General features: G+C 43.6%; 1 protein-coding gene across 1 annotated transcript in view; it reads left to right on the forward strand.

Annotated features, from left to right (window-relative positions):
• Positions 1 to 2,189: 2,189 nt before the first annotated feature.
• LOC109468820 overlaps positions 2,190 to 16,661 on the forward strand; it is a 34,498-nt gene continuing 20,026 nt past the window's right edge. Inside the window, exons 1-18 of the mRNA XM_019767159.1 lie at positions 2,190 to 2,265; positions 2,644 to 3,120; positions 3,466 to 3,662; positions 4,251 to 4,410; positions 6,176 to 6,643; positions 7,289 to 7,458; positions 8,433 to 8,703; positions 9,444 to 9,616; positions 9,993 to 10,278; positions 10,725 to 11,018; positions 11,443 to 11,619; positions 12,023 to 12,214; positions 12,574 to 12,684; positions 13,002 to 13,139; positions 13,729 to 14,610; positions 15,454 to 15,686; positions 16,019 to 16,154; positions 16,525 to 16,547. Coding sequence (XP_019622718.1) covers positions 2,190 to 2,265; positions 2,644 to 3,120; positions 3,466 to 3,662; positions 4,251 to 4,410; positions 6,176 to 6,643; positions 7,289 to 7,458; positions 8,433 to 8,703; positions 9,444 to 9,616; positions 9,993 to 10,278; positions 10,725 to 11,018; positions 11,443 to 11,619; positions 12,023 to 12,214; positions 12,574 to 12,684; positions 13,002 to 13,139; positions 13,729 to 14,610; positions 15,454 to 15,686; positions 16,019 to 16,154; positions 16,525 to 16,547 — 4,464 coding nt within the window. The remainder of the gene's footprint in view (positions 2,266 to 2,643; positions 3,121 to 3,465; positions 3,663 to 4,250; positions 4,411 to 6,175; positions 6,644 to 7,288; positions 7,459 to 8,432; positions 8,704 to 9,443; positions 9,617 to 9,992; positions 10,279 to 10,724; positions 11,019 to 11,442; positions 11,620 to 12,022; positions 12,215 to 12,573; positions 12,685 to 13,001; positions 13,140 to 13,728; positions 14,611 to 15,453; positions 15,687 to 16,018; positions 16,155 to 16,524; positions 16,548 to 16,661) is intronic.

Here is a 16,661-nt window from a genome sequence, read left to right on the forward strand (position 1 = left end):
TATATATATATATATATATATATATATATATATATATATATATATATAGTGAAGAAAAGCCATGCAAAATTGAGGTGTATTTGAAGTAATTTTTTACAATCACCTTGCAGTTATATTTTGTTTTCCGAAACAGGCACACTCGTCTCCAGGCCATAATGCTGTCCTCGTTCCCAGGGGAGTTGGAACAAAAGGGCCATAACGTCCTCGTCCCCAGGGGAGCCAGAACAAAAGGAGCAATGATGTGCGATTAGGGATGACGTCATTTATTATTCATGGACTGTATGTGCACATCACATTCCTCAGGTCTGTAAGGTAAGAACCACTATTTTTACTGTGTCTTCATTTTTCAATATTTTCGACAGTAAAATATATTTTTCATGGAAAAATCCCAAATTTTCAACTATGCGTCAACTCTACCAGGCTTCGGGAGGCGACTGGAAAGAGTAGAAATTGGCCAAATAGAGAGATAACGTGCCAGGGGAGTTGCTCCGCTGGAGAGTACAGTTTGCCGCTCTCGAAGTTACTCTCCAGCGGACCAACTCCCTTGGCATGTTATCTCTCTATTTGCCCATTTTCTACTCCTTCCAGCCGCCACCCGAAGCCTGGTACAGGCTACGTCAACTGAACGAACGAAAGGTTATGGATATTCTGACAGTCTGTGTATAACAGAAAGCAGTCTATTTTTAATGTGCTCTGTAGGGGTATATCTTAACTACCGATTATATTTGGCCTTATTTTGGGGACCAATTTCAGTACATCTGGCCTTTTCTACATCTACGTATGAGATATGTATGGTCCTAAGTCATGAACATCCGTGAAACTCTCACTACAAGATGGTAATAAATGTTACTAGAGATATAAAGACATAGTCCACTTTCTTGTGACATAAGGTATGTGGCTGTTCTAAGTCACTCTACGTAAGGTGGTTTTTGTCAGGGACTGGTTGTAACCCGCCATGCCTTCTATCTAAATATATCATAAAAAGGAATCACCAATTACACTGGATTCTTTGGACTTTCTGACCTTATTCCCGAGTCTATTACCTTTACTACACATTTGACGGCTTAAAAGAAACATGGAGATTTTTTTCTCATTCAAACCTCTAACGAAATGACATTTGATGGTGTTTTGTGTCAAATGTTTTGAATATGCTTCGTGCATTTATTAAAAATGAACGATACTGTTTATATTTCAGTTCATGTGTATATCAGAATGTCTATGCTTGTCATTGTCACTACATTTGTAAGAGTCGCCACAAATGTTTCTTTTTCTAACGATACTCTATTCTAATATAAAGTAAATGCATCTAATATTTGTTTGCTATACTTGTTGCTACCTGATGAACAATGTAGCCTTTTCTATTTGATTGCACACTATAACAACATCACCACGCCTTCATTGTTAGTTTCCAGTTTGTTAGGTCCAAACTGCAGCCCTTGGTGACCATGTTTGATGGCATCAGTGGGGACATACTACAGTAATAACTGTAATTCCTGATTTTTTCACTGTACTGTTATATTCACTGTTTTCACTGTCACTTCTGTACCGTGAACTTATCATTACAGTTAACAAATAATTCCTGGATTTTCTCTTCCCTGCACCTGTTTTCATAGTGGATATGTAGTTCCGTGAACATGTCCATTTTTCTCAGACCGTAAACTTTTGCTACCGCGAATATAAAGTGAATTACAGTACAAAATGTATAATGTCGTCTGCGTACGTGTTGTTATGGCGACAAAACATTGAAGCGTCCGTGTCAACTGTGTATACCTTAGCTTGTAGTTGCACACTGACTTTTTCTTGCATAGGATAAGGTCTATTAGATACGAATTCGCAAGTGGACGGAATTTTTATAGTTTTTTTATTAAGAGGGTGTTTTTTCACCTTTATGTGAAAAGGTGTCCTCACAAGGTAACGGGACAGGTGAGGTGAGGCGTAACATGTAAATTCGTGCTAACATTCAATAGATTACTACAAATAGCTAAATGTGTACATTTTCCATTTTTGGTTTGTTCGAATGACTCTGTCTATTGGTCAATAGTCTTTCTACGACTTCACGGTTTGAAGAATTTCAGGGAGGTGACCACCACAAGAATTCGATTACAAAATAACTGATCTACAGTCTTCTGATATGTATTTATGTCTTTATTTTCCCATCAGAACGACCATCTTACGGACACATATCTACCATGGCTGCAGCCGTGTGGCTTCTGGCCTTCGTTGGGATCGTCCTTTGTGCATCTCCGTCGCTTAGTGTCAACACGGGTAAGTTGGAGCTAGAAAAACAACTTTATTTTTTCCTCTTTATTCAGAATCAAGTTTCAAACAAAATTTAGTTACCAACAGCTTAAGACTAGGTGCTCAGTTGGTTAGCAACAACGACTCAGTTGATCAGAATCAAGTTTTCATCCAGCAGCTTTGGACATTCATGCTTAACGTTCAATTTTTGTGTTTTAGGTGTTTGTTCAGAATCAAATTTTCACAAGTTTTAGTCACCAACCCCTTAGACTCTGTGCTCAATGAGTTACAATTAGAAAACAAGAACATTGTGTTTTTTTACTTTGACCAGAACCATGTGTTCATCAGTTTTAGCTATCAAGTTTTGAATCTCCATGCTAAACGTTCATCTTATTTGTGTTCTAGACGTGACCTTGACAGAGGTCAAGATCCATTCCGTGGACGCGGGAAGACTCTACCAAGGAAAGCGGATCCAAGTTCTTTCCTCCTTCTCAATCAACAACCTCGGTCCGAGTGTCATTCCAAGAGGGACCCCCTCTAGCCCGAATTTCGCCCTCAAACTCGCTGGTTCAGCTTTAAACCAGCTCGAAAATGTCATCGAAGAAAACAGAGTGAATTTGGAAGCGGATTTTACAAGAGATCCGAAAATTCAGTCAGCTGTGCAGGCCGCGGTTGGCGTGGGGGAGTCACTCGTGTTCGAAGACGTCGTGTTCTCGTTCGAAATCTCGCGAGAGTCATGTGACACGGTCGCGTACCTGTGCCTGTCGGTGGAGCTGCCGTCTGGAACACACGCGGACCCGTTGCCAGGCAACAATGACGTGTGCGTGGAGATCGGAGGAAGCTCATTGGTTGAGAAGGAATGCAACGATCGTTGGATGACAAGTAAGTAACCCTTGGATGTCATATGGGATAGGGTTTTTTTAACTCACAACATAAAAGGAATGACCAGAAACTTCACTTCTAGTTTTGCTTCCCTGAAATAGCATTGGATGCCTTTAAGTGTCTGTCAGTGTAATATTTCAGCTTTTTTTGCAGACATATCAGAATTTACTCCAAATAATCTTGAATAGGCATGAAGTAAGGTTCCAGATAACAAAATAACAAGGCCGAAACGCCAACTGAAATCTATTTGTATAGTTATATTCTTATATTTTTGATATCCCAAGCAAAAACAATGAGATAAAAAATGAAAAAAAATCTAATCATAATTTTCCTACTACTCTACAGACAGCATCGACGTGAGCGTTCCGCGCATGCTCGTACCGAACGGCGTTCTGCGTCTTGATGACGTCAACAGCCTGCAGGTGTGGGGAGTGTTCGACCTGAAAGGTTCCGTGACCCTTGACCTTCGAAACGTCAGTTTCCATGGATACATAACCACGGACAACACCCAAGTGGTGGCAGACAGGGGGAACTCTTATATGGTAAGGCTCAGAGTTTATCAGAATACAGTTGACACGTATTATGTAAACTTGTACTCTAGCATTGCCCATACTACTTGTACTTGGAAAGTCAGATTCGGAACCTTCCCCCGACCACCAAATAACAAAGGTTGGCTGAAGTTCTGGAGTGGTCTGACCAGATATAGGTCACGACTGTCTTTCTGAATGAATCCGATCAGATTTGGGTTAAATTTGAGTCAAATTTGACCCCAAACATGCCTCGACCAACCCAATCACCAACCAAGCGGTGAACAATGACCGAACCTGCCTTCCACACCCAAATGTTTTTAACATTTTTAAACATTCGGCTGGTTTGAAACATTCGGCCATATTCAGCTATGTGTGACAGGATCTACTCCTAACCATGGTTAGCCTGGAGTCCAGCCTTGTTAGCTTTGGTCCGCTCCACAAGATTTTTGGCTGTGTAGCGGATCTTGGGGAGCAGACCAAAGCTAATAGGGCTGGACTCCAGGCTAAACCATGATATAAGGGAGTTCGGCAGTCTTCGGGAGGTCATATTCGGCTGTATGACAGAGCCTTAACAAAATGTTTAATATTATTTTCTCACAGGTGAAGTTCACATTTGAGACCACCAGTAGGGTGCTGGCAACAGGCCGTCACGTAATAGACCTGATCTCGCGAGACTTGACGCTGAACATCAGCGAGACGGATGTGACGTACTCCCTGTGCGGAAGTGACGACACGTACCTCCGTTTAACGGCTGACTACAGTAAGAATTAAATCGATTAACAACTCTAAATGATCTAACTAGAAATGTAGCATTTGCAAAGCAAATGCATAATGTTTACTTTCACATGGTGTAGCCTAACAAACTTCAGCTCTTTTTATTTTAATCTAAACACGCCCAAATACTAGTATAAGGTGACCAGCCTCTCCAACTCTGTACCTAATGTAACCCAAAACCGCAGAGTTTTTGCTACAGCACCAGTTAGCATGGTGACATTATTGCACAGTGACAGTACTGCTTTGTTTATTTTAACTTTAACACATCCAAATACTAGTATATGGTGACCAGCCCCTCCAACTCTGCCTTGTTACAAAATGTAACCCAAAACTACAGAGTGTCTTCTTCAGCGCCAGTTACCATGGTGACAGCCGTCTGGTCGAGGTCATTGACCTTTTTTGTTCTGAGAAAAAGAAGAATAAGAAACAGAGCAGAAGCAACATGTTTTCTTCTGGAAAACTAAAGTCATCGACCCTCCATGACTCACCAGACAAATATGCTGTTGTTATAACTACAGAATAAAGATCATGAATAAGTAATGAGTTCGGGTGTGAGACGTGCAAAAGCACATTGTCTGACGTCGAATAGTTTTTACTGTGTCCTCGCTTGTCCTGTGAGCAAATAAATTATTCAAGACCGTTCGAATCATCGTTATGAGGTGCAAAGGACCACTTAATAGCCATAAATATGCTGATGTATCTGTATCAGTATAGCCGGTATAACCGCCCTTCGGCGTAAGACACCAGCTTCGCAGGCACGCGGCGCGGTGGCAGCTAGCTATATCACACCGAACGATGTTACAGAGAAGAACATCAACAATTAAAAGTGCAGAACTAGCAAGTCCCTACTGTATACCATCATAACACAGTGTGGCTTGTTAGATATGGTTTACGTTACACGATTTAGACTTGCACAGCTTGGTTGTACACACTGAATTTCATTTTTGTTCATGTATTTTTCTTTCCTTGTATTATGATAATGTAATATTCATGTATGTTCATGGTACTACAAGTTTAGGCAGCGAAAATTCTCTTCGACCTTGAAAAGTTGTTCTACCTTGACTAAATACAATGGAAATAGATAAAAGAATAAATGTATTGTTTGGCAGTATCTGTCCTTGGTGCTGAAAAGTTGGTAGTGATGAAATTATGAACCTTCCAGCACCAAGTCTTGTATTATTCCATGTCTGGGTGCAAAAAAAACGATATAAGTGATATCAAAGAAACTACATATTATAGTAGAAGTGGGTAAATTCATTCTTCCACTACCTCAAAAGAAGAAGTCAAACCCAGCAAAACTAGTAAGATGTATGCTGTAGAATGTAGTATAATGTTAGATGTAGTCTCTTATATCATTGTATCTTCTTTTTCATATAATGTTGTTTGCACCTGCAACTAGCCCTCGGGCATGTACATGTATTTCAATGTCACTTTACTTTTTTTTAATTATTTTATGTATCATAACTGCAATGGTTTTTATGCACGCTAGGTGGCGCTTCAGTGGGCATGGTGGGGCGTTTTCCGGAGCTGGACGAGTGGAACAATGACGTCATCAGGCCTGTGCGCCTACTTTGCCCCAAAGGTATCAAACTGAAAGCTTTTTCCATTTTTCATGAATAATGTTATAACTATATGTCAATAAAAATTAATTTTACTAGATGGTGCAATACATTATGACTATGTTACCCTATATTCAAAAATATATAATTTCAATTGTTAAAAAATCCATAATACGTCTTTTTTCTTGTCAGAACTGTTTGGCCTGAGGGACGTCACATTTGACCTTGGACCCAAGCAGACCAAGATTTACCCCGACGTGGACACGACCTTGACCTTCGACCTCACCATCGAGAACAACAGCCCTCGCGACCTTCCCGCCACGTTTCCCGGCAACGAGCACTTCCGATTGGACGTTGCCATGGTAGCACTGATGAATGACGGGAGACTCGTGGGCGGTGACGTGTCCGTGATCAAAGACCTGATTCTCCCAAACGAAGCGTATGACGCAATCCCAGCAGGCACCGCGCTACATCTGACAGGAGTGGAAGCTACCATTGACGGGGGTGTTCTGACTAGTGGTTATGTCTACACCATGGGGTCCCGCCCCACCCACATGCAGATAGTGGTATCGCCCACGGACGGGTCGGAGGAAAGTGTCTTCACCAGGGGAAACAACCTGGTGAAGGTACCCATAAGCTACGGGGACGTCGCTAAAGGAAGTACGTATTCATTTTTTTTTCTTTTACTTCAGAATTCTTAAGACATAACTTGAGCTTATAGAGTGCTTTATACCACAATCTTACTTGCATAGCCGTCATGATTTAAATCTTTCTGTTTCTATCTGTCTGGCATTTGTAATAGCCTGGGTTTGGTATGTTTTAGACCAGATAGGCCTGTATGCATGCATGTGAGTGTGTGTGTGTGTGCCTGTGTGTGAGCCTGTGTGTGAGCCTGTGTGTGTGTGTGTGTGTGTGTGTGTATGCGTGCATGTGTGTGTGCCAATGAGTGTGTGTGTGTGTGTGTGTGTGTTTATGTGTGTGTGTGTGTGTGTGTGTGTGTGTGTGTGAGTGTGTGTGTGTGTGTGTGTGTGTGTGTGTGTGGTTGTGTTGTGGTGGTTGATGTGTGTGTGTGTGTGTGTGTGTGTGTGTGTGTGTGTGTGTGTGTGTGTGTGTGTGTGTGTGTGTGTGTGTGTGTGTGTGTGTGTGAGTGAGTGTGTGTGTGTGTGTGTGTGTTTATGTGTGTGTGTGTGTGTGAGTGAGTGAGTGTGTGTGTGTGTGGTGTTTTGGTGTGTCCATACTGCAGTTTCTATACGTTCTACCAGAGGGAGCTGTTACTGACAAACTTGTGGTTTTGCCATATTGCAGACCAGATGGACCTTGCAGGAGAGTCGGTTACCTTCAGCACAGAGAGGATCGTGTGTGGACAGGAGCCGTTGGACATTACGGCAGCCGTGTCGGTAACCGTGGGGAGTTATCTCAGCACCGCCGTCCGGGCTACGGACTACACAGCCACTCTGTACTGGTCACTGGATAGGGTGAGTTATTAATACATTGTACAATAACACTTATCAATCAACCCTGATACTAACTGCTGTCCAAGCTATGGACCACACAGCTATTCAGTCTCTGTGCTGGTCACTGGATAGGGTGAGTTATTAATACATTGTACAATAACACTTATCAATCAACCCTGATACTAACTGCTGTCCAAGCTATGGGCCACACAGCTATTCAGTCTCTGTGCTGGTCACTAGATAGGGTGGGGAAAGATCAATACAATAACGCTAGTCTATCCACCCTCTCTCTCTACTCTCTCTCTCTCTCTCTCTCTCTCTCTCTCTCTCTCTCTCTCTCTCTCTCTCTCTCTCTCTCTCTCTCTCTCCCTCTTTCTCTGTATCTGCACTGATCCTAACTCTAACCTTAGCCCAACTCAACCCTTACTTTTTTATAACCCTGTACCCTACACCGCCACTGACTGTACTGGTCACTGGATAGGGTGAGGAAATATCACTAAAATGAACACTAATCTATCTATCCTGATCCTTGACTTAGCACAACCTTAACCTTAGCTTAATCTTACCCCAACCCAAGCCTTGAAACCTTGCCATAACCCTGTACCAAAGATGGCCACTCTTTACTGATCACTAGATAGGGTGAGGCGGGTTCACTACAGTTTTCTATAGGCCACACTTATGTTCCTTGATCCTTGGCTCTTTAGCCCTGAAGCTAACCCTTAAACCTTTACCCAGTAAGCCTCAGTACCTACAACACCATTGATACATCACTACATCTAACTTCTTCTGTGTTACTGTTCATTTTCAGTATGCCTACAAAAAGTACCCCCACCCCCTTTATGCTTTCATATTTCCTACTTTGCATAATCTAGGCATATCTTAAGTTTCACCCAAATGTCCCCAATGCTGTGGACATTACCTGGCACCATACAGACAGTTGCCATTGACATTGTCCCAAATGAGAGCTTCTTCTAACACTTTTGTTTACAATCCAGGTCTGGGATCCACTGGATGAGCAGGTACAGGATCGAGCCAGTAAAGGTATCCGGTTCGAGGGAAGAGGCTCCTCCACCAACCCAGGCCAGACACAAACCCACACGATCCGGGCACGTGGAGTGGTCCTCCACAGACCAGCTCAAACCTCCTGGTACTGTGGAACTGTGTTCGCGATACTGTATGTGGACTCTGGGTCAAGGTTCACTGAACCTCTGGAGTATAACAACTTCCTCGTGTCCAGGGTTACACTGCTGTGTAACGCAGAGGATGGTGAGTACACGTGTATCATAGGTTTTGTCTGTGTGTGTGTGTTTGGTGTGTGTGTGTGTGTGTGTGAGTGTGCCTGGTACTGTGGGACCTTGTTTGCGATACTGTATGTGGACTCCGGGGGAAGGTTCACTGAGCCACTGGAATACAACAACTTCCTGGTCACCGGGGTTACACTGCCTTGTAACGCAGAGAATGGTGAGTGTAAAGGCTTGTGAGTGAGTGTGTGTGTGTGTGTGTGTGTGTGTGTGTGTGTGCGTGTGTGACTGTGTGTGACTGTATGTGTGTGTTTGTGTGTACATGTATGTGTGTGTGTGTGTGTGAGTGTGTGTGTGTGTTTCTGTGTGTATTCGTGTGTGTCTATGTTAGTGTTGTTTGTCTGTCCCTTTTTGTATGATTCCCAACATACGGTAACCATACATCCTCAATACTGCTATGCTACTTTTCTGAAGAACTAGAAGGATCCCAGACTAGTATACGTAAGGTTATAGCTGTAAGTGTATGTGAAGTTTCCCATCTCTGATTCCTTGTTCATCTCTGTCACAGACCTGTACGGGCTGACAAACTTCCGTATAAGCATTAATGTTGTGATGTTGTGTATGTATGTGTGTGTGTGTGTGTGTGTGTGTGTGTGTGTGTGTGTGTGTGTGCATGCTTGTCTATGTGTGCATTAGGGGGTGAAGCCTACCCCCTTTGACTGCCTTGTTAATATATCTCTAACAATGTCAAAATCTATTTTACAGACCTGTACGGGCTGACAAACTTCCGGCTGGAGACAGGCAACGCGAAGCTGTGGCCCGGAGCGGAGACCGCCGTGACGGTGTCAGCCACCCTCGCATGCACGCGCCGCTCCTGCGCGCTCCCACTCTCCGACCAGTCACACACCAACTATGAGCTCACTCTCGCCATGGCACAGGTATTTTTTTTTCTTTTTTATTTATTAGATCTTCAAACAGCGTGTGTGTGTGTGTGTGTGTGTCACTATGTGTATATGTGCGCGCGTGTGTGTGTGTGTGTGTGTGTGTGTGTGTGTGTGTACGTGTGTACATGTATTTGTGACTGTATTTGTGTACTATCTTTGACTGCCTTGTTCCCTTATGACACAGACCTGTACGGGCTAACACTCCCCATGGCACAGGTAAAACCCACATGTAGGTTCAGGTCCGGATTCAAGTCCAGAGGCTTAGGTTCAGTTCCGGACTTGTAAGTCCCGACCTAAACGCATGGCATAACAAAATTGCACTTTTTAGATAAGTCTAACACCTTGTACTGTATGTGACAATGTTGCCCAGGACGGACAGGGAACCAACTCCGTCGACGTCATGACCATAAATGGCGCGTTCGTTGCCACGGCAACGGGCGAAGTCCGCCCAAGTCTACAGCACGGGTTCAACCAGTCGTCGTGGGTGGATCTCGTGGTTACCGGGCGGTTCACGGTGCCGATGGATTGCGAGAGAAGGACGTACGTCACCCTGGCGGTCTCGCCCGGAACTGCAGCTGGACTCCCGGTGGATGGATATCCCGAGAACGACCGCAATGTGGTCCAACTGGGGAATGTTGAGGAATACTGCTCCCAAGGTGAGTGAGGAAAATAGTTCACCATTAATTCGCATTTCATTGATCCTATAGCCTTGGTTTGTGTGGCACACATTCAAGTACATTGGACCACGGCATAATGTCCTATCCTAAGGACTGCACTTTTAACCCTTTTTATCACTGACAAAACCTGGGATTCAAATTCTCGATTAATCTCATTGTCCTGAGACAGGGTCAATACACTAGTCTAAGACTACACGAGCACACACTACTATATATACAGTACAATTTAACATACATCAAAGATGTGTAGTGTTAAGATTTTTGATACAACACAAAGAAGTTCTCTCACCTAGAGCTTTCGACCAGTCACTCTGGTGAGAGAATGACTTCTTTGTGTTGGATCAAAAGTTTTAACTCTAAACATGTCACTACCAACACAGATGAGCTTTCATGATTAATTTTTGATCTTCTGAATTTTTTTTCAGGGCAAATTGACCAAATTGACGTGAAGATCACGGAGTTCTCAGTCAGCACCGACGACAAACTGATCATCGACCAGCCCACGCCGTTTGTGCTCCGCGGAGAGATCACCGTCCAGGGCGTCGCCACGGTTACGCCCTCCGACCTCCCCATCTTCGACTTCCGCTTCTACCTGTCCCACGATGCCGAGCTGGATGTGACCTCTGACCCGGAAGTGGTTTATGACTACACGGCACAACAGATGGCTGTCATGACCAGGCAGTATGAAACTGGTTCCCACTCCTTCGCACTTTCTGATGGTAAGGGTCTGCTGAAATTACAAGTAGAACATAAGCTCACAATAAGATCAGTGTGCAAGCAGGTCTAATCCATAGAGATGGGGAACAATCGGATGTTAAACCGGATACTGACTGACTCCTTTTTTTATCATTTTATGATCATTTTTAGCTGACACATCATGATCATCATCAATTATTTCTGCAGAAATAATTGATGAATTATTTAGAAATTGCCTGCATTAAGAATTGCCTGCATCAGTTCTCAATATTATTGAATATCTGATTCTCTGCCAGTATACGATATTACAGGTATAGTCTAGCTTTGCACTGCAGTTATTGAAGACTGTCACTAGCTTTATCATTCTATATATTACTTGGATTCAGAATTGTTTATGGCTTATGAATTATAAGAGGATTCACAAGACTATATCTCATTTATCTCTAGTTCTGAGGGTTGACAACGGCACCTACGCTGAGTTCTACGGCGCCGGCCCGACCTACCTCGGGGTTCGACTGGACGCCTTTGACCCTGACCCAACCAATGACGTCATCGGAGCCATCGACGAATCATCAGAGACCAACAATGACCTCATCATCCCCATATTTGTCCATCACCCGAAAGGTAAGGCTGCATACCCCTCTTCCAGAATGGGACCTTCCTTATGCTAATTAACTTATTAATATTGTGTGGTGAAGAGCAAAACAGAAAAATAAAAATGTGTAATTTAGCTTTCTGTTATTCAAGGCAAATAAAGGTATCATGAAACCAGTTTAAATTGTTACATTTGCTAATTCATTATTGGACAGTCACCAAAGTTTTTTAATGTTCAACACTGCTGGTTAGTCTTTGTCGAGTAGGAAAAAGCAATCACCACTTCTTTGGCATCATGTTATGTACAATGTAGATAGCACTTGTGACCTGGAAACTACAGTTCAAACTTGTTTTATGATATTAATACCCTTATCCTTAAGCCATGAATATCAGATTTAGCTTAAATCGTCATGATGATCTCTTTTCCCAACAGATTTTGCTGTGATGGCCTTCTCAATCGAACTCGACCCACGATCGCCGCTTGAGAAGCTGTATGAAAACACGCCGACAACTCTGATCATCGACGTTTCGCTCCAGAACCTCGGAGAGGAGCTTCCTCCAGACGACATCACCTTCAAAATCCTGCTGAACACGCAGAACTCACTAGAGGGCGCTTTTGACACAGGTGAAACAGACATTACCTTTGTTATGCATAATTAATAACAGCAGAGTGCTCGACTCGGAACCAAGAGGATCCTGTTCGAATCCTGACATGCAACCGATCTTGTGGCCTTGGGAAAGGCACTTTACACGACTTTCCTCACTTAACTCAAGTGAAAACGAGTACTGTGTGTCCTTTATTTGCTTCAGATCTATGTGTAGGACAGAACACCAGCAGCCCTATGTGTATTGCGCTGTTGCAATTACAATAGATTGAATTGAAAATTAAATTGAAATTAATTGAATCTCATCTGTGTTGTATCCTAGACCTATGATAGCTCTCTCTGTAGCTAAGAATTAAACTCCACTTTATTTATCACACAGGAGCTGAGATGTACTATGGAACCCAACAAGCCAAACTTCGCGGAGCCGTTCCAGCATTCCCATACACACTTAACGTCATTGGAATTCGCGCCACCTTTAAAGTCCCAATAGGTATGTGACTGGTGCTTTTTCCTTTTAAAGGCAGTCGGTTGCTAAACAGTCCACTGTGCTCAGGCATTGAATTGAAAAGTGGCTAAGGCAAGTGGACACGAGATAGAGAGGTCAAGGGTTCAATTCCTGACATTGTGACCACCCAGGTGAAAAATGGGTGCACAACGTCGGTTGGGGAAGTAAAAGGCTGAGTGGAAGGAGAGGTTCCAATTTCCAGTACCAATGCCACTGACAATCTGTGTACGAAATCCGACCATGTTAAAATCAGTACACTAATAGTATTAACAACTGATTTTATGTACTGCATGTTACTACAGGAATGTGTCCTGTGCTGAGGTATGTTTGCATCACCCATGCGATCGGGGAAATCGCAGTTTACGGAGACACCAACTCCGAGAACGACTTCTCCTGCATAGACGTTACAGCAGGGAACGTGAAGAAGGACTGCACTAAAGGTATTACAGTGATTCACTAACTGGCAAGACAACAACAAAACATTGAGAATTGCACTAGTCCTTGACTTAGCATGAAAGTTAATCTGTGTTGGTACAGGTCATTATGAAATAAAGACTAAGCTTCAACTTCCAACACTGACTAACAAAGTATTGTGGGACTTACCCCAAATTCCAAGAGTAGACGGGTTCATTCCGTCAACAAGGTTGATTGAGTCAACCGAAAATTTGGGGTAAGTCCCAATTCTTTTTAGTTAGTGTTGGAAATTGAAGCTTAGTCTTTATTTCATAGTCCTTGACTTAACTGGAAATTGGAAATTCCATATTTTAAGTATTTTGGGTTTTCACGACATTCAAGTTCAATCTATATGTGTCTGACATTTTGACCCCCAGTCATTCTGCCTGATATCCACCTACTCTGTCAGAACAAAGAAACAAACAGACACACAGCACATGCAACTACCCAAAACAATACTCCCTTATCCAGAATCCTAATTTATAAATCCATGAATTCCCCTGGTAGTCACATTCTACAGATTGAAGAAGTTTAAAGTTAACCGCCATTTTGGTTTCCGTTTCTCTTGTCCTTCAGGCCTGACCTTGACCGACCTGACCATCTCACCGGGACAACTGTTCGCCAACCAGGACACGGACATGACCTTTGACCTGTTGCTTAGCAACACGGGAGCACGCGTGCCTGCAATAACATCTATGAGAAGAACCCTGTTCGATCTGAGACTTTACGTGAACGTCGAGCCATCGCTACGGAACGCTGTCGTCATGGAAACGGTTCTATGGAACTTCGGTTCCGAGGAAGCCAAACTGCGGTGGGAGATCGCGGCCAAACCCGGAACCGTGACGATGCAGGGTCTCACGGCGCAGTTTCGGTTCGACGACGCCATGTGTGCGACATACAGCTACATCTGCGTAGAGTACGTCCCGAATATCCCCGACGACGACCTTGCGGACAATTTTCAATGTCGCAGCCTGATTTCTGGGACCTTCCAGAAGGAGTGTGACCTTGGGTTGTACATCTCCCACTTTTCCTACGACTTCGACCCACCGGTTCTGTACGTCGACGAGGACATTCGACTGACCTTCAACATGTCCGTGTCCAATCGCGGCCCGAGAATCATCGCCGCCGGCAACCAGCCACAGTTTGACTTCAGCCTCCTGTTCAGCGCGACCGACTCTGCCGACGATGGCCAGCCTGCCGACAGCGCCACCTTCCAGTTTCCCCCGGAAGCGCAGGCCCTGCTTGCAGGAGACATCCCGGCCACCCCAGGCTCCATTGATCTGCGTGGTGTGACCACAGTCTTCACACTGAAGCCGGAAGACTGTAGGAGGGTGTTGTACATCTGTGTGAGGATCAGTCCAGCTAATGGATCTGCAGTGCCGCCTGATGTGGGGATAACGGACCAGGATAGGTGCATGCATGTGGTCAACGGAGAGGTCCACACCCGATGTCCTAAAGGTACATTCTCTTTCTTCTCTCTCCTTTTTCAGTTCAGTCTAGCAGACTATACAGTCACGATAAAAAAAGTTAGTCCAGACCTGTATACTGTACAAGACTCTCTCAGGTCAAAGGGCCAGTGGGTTGCTGATACAGTTTTTGACAAAATATAGAGAGGTCCACACCAGATCTGTTCTAAAGGTATGTATGGTGACCGTCATGATCACTGAAAGGTTAAGTTAAAGGTTACTGGTATAGTTTGTAGGCTTTAGGGACAGTGGGCTGTTAGTTCTCTGTCTAGGGCATGGTATTGGAAGGCAGACTGTAGGAGGGTGTTGTACATCTGTGTGAGGATTCGGCCTACGAATGGCTCAGCAGTGCCGCCCGATATTGGGATAACAGATCCGGACAGGTGCATGCATGTGGTGAATGGAGAGGTCCACACCCGATGTCCTAAAGGTGCGTATGGGCATGATAAAATCGTTGTCCCGTAGTATCTCTGTGGTCATAGGGCTGTTAGTTCACTGTGTCTAGCATATGGTTTTGGATTCTATAATTGGAAGGTGAAGCCCATCCCTCTCTTTCCACTGCCTTTTATCTCCCCAACTGAAGTCTGGTACCCATTCATATCTGGGTGGAGAGAGGAAAGTCATGTTAACAGCTTTTACCAAGGACACAATTCTAGTAATTCCAAGGATCGAACCCTCAATTTCTCAATCTTATGTCACTTAGCAATTCAACGCCATTAACTTGAAACAATGAATTGTTAAGAGAATATTATCATAGGACATCCACCACTTTAACACCACAACGCTAAACCTGTTATATTTGGAGTGACTGAGCGATTTTTGTTTTCCCCCACAGGTCTCGGCATCACCGCCCTGACTGCTGAGTTCACCCTCGAGTCCGTTGCTCAGCGTATCCTGGAGGAAACCATGACAACCTTGTCAATCAACTTCACCATGTCGAACTACGGCGGTCCGATCCGCGCTCGAACGTCCGGTCGCAACATCGAGTTCGAAATGTACCTGAAGAACACAGACGATTCGTTCAACAAGCTGGACACAGTGTTCACTTATGGGGAAGAAGAAACCAAGGTTTGATTCAACTGATGTTTATTTAATTTTCATAATATTCATTTTGGCCATATCAATTAATTTTTGTTGGTTCTTTTTGATAAAAGGCTTCTTAAGTGAAAAAACATATTAATGAAAACAGAGCCTTGGGACCAGGTTTAGTCATTCCTTCATTCTTTCATTCATCCACCATCCATCTATCGATTCATTCATTCATTCATTCACTCATCCATTCTCCGTTCATTCATTCATCTATACACCCAGTCATCTATCCATTTATTTATTCATTCATCCACCTATCTATCCACCCATCCATCCATTCATTCATTCATTTATTCATTCATTCATTCCAGTTGTCAGGCCTGATACCACCCTGGACATTTGAAGCGGAGGGCAACGTGGAATTCTACAACGTTTTTATAGATTTCACAGTACCGAATGACGCGTGTGCGCCAGCTACTGCGCTCTGCCTGAAGTACCTCGATGTGAGCGGCGTCGGATTCATCGATGACAACCCGTCAGACGACATCGCTTGCATCGCCATGGCAACGGACGATCTGGATAAAAATTGTCAACAAGGTGAGAGAAGTCAACATATAGTTCACAACTTTATGTTCTTGTCTACAAAGGGGGTTCCCATCTAAGGTGTGAAAAAAGTAAGTTACAGTTTATCGAGTGAAGAAAACATTGAACAGTAAAAACTGATGGTTTTTCTTTAATTTTCTAGCATTTTCACAAAGAAATCAAACATTTTCGCAAAAAAATCAAGTCCTGTAAATTGTTTCTTGAATAACAATATGGATTTCAACATCAAACCCAGACTTTGACTTTGAGTGAGTGAGTGAGTGATCTAATACAGACTTTGACTCTTTCCTGTTCCAGGTTTGAGTAGCTACACTAGATGCTGCACACAGCCATATCACCAGACCTAGAGTGCTACCATCATCTCTGCAGATGGAAGGCTGCCTAGTATAGTAATCAATATGTTAATTGCAT

Source organism: Branchiostoma belcheri, unplaced genomic scaffold, assembly GCF_001625305.1.
Source record: "Branchiostoma belcheri isolate BF01 breed outbred unplaced genomic scaffold, Haploidv18h27 scaffold2, whole genome shotgun sequence".
Taxonomy (NCBI): Eukaryota; Metazoa; Chordata; class Leptocardii; order Amphioxiformes; family Branchiostomatidae; genus Branchiostoma; species Branchiostoma belcheri.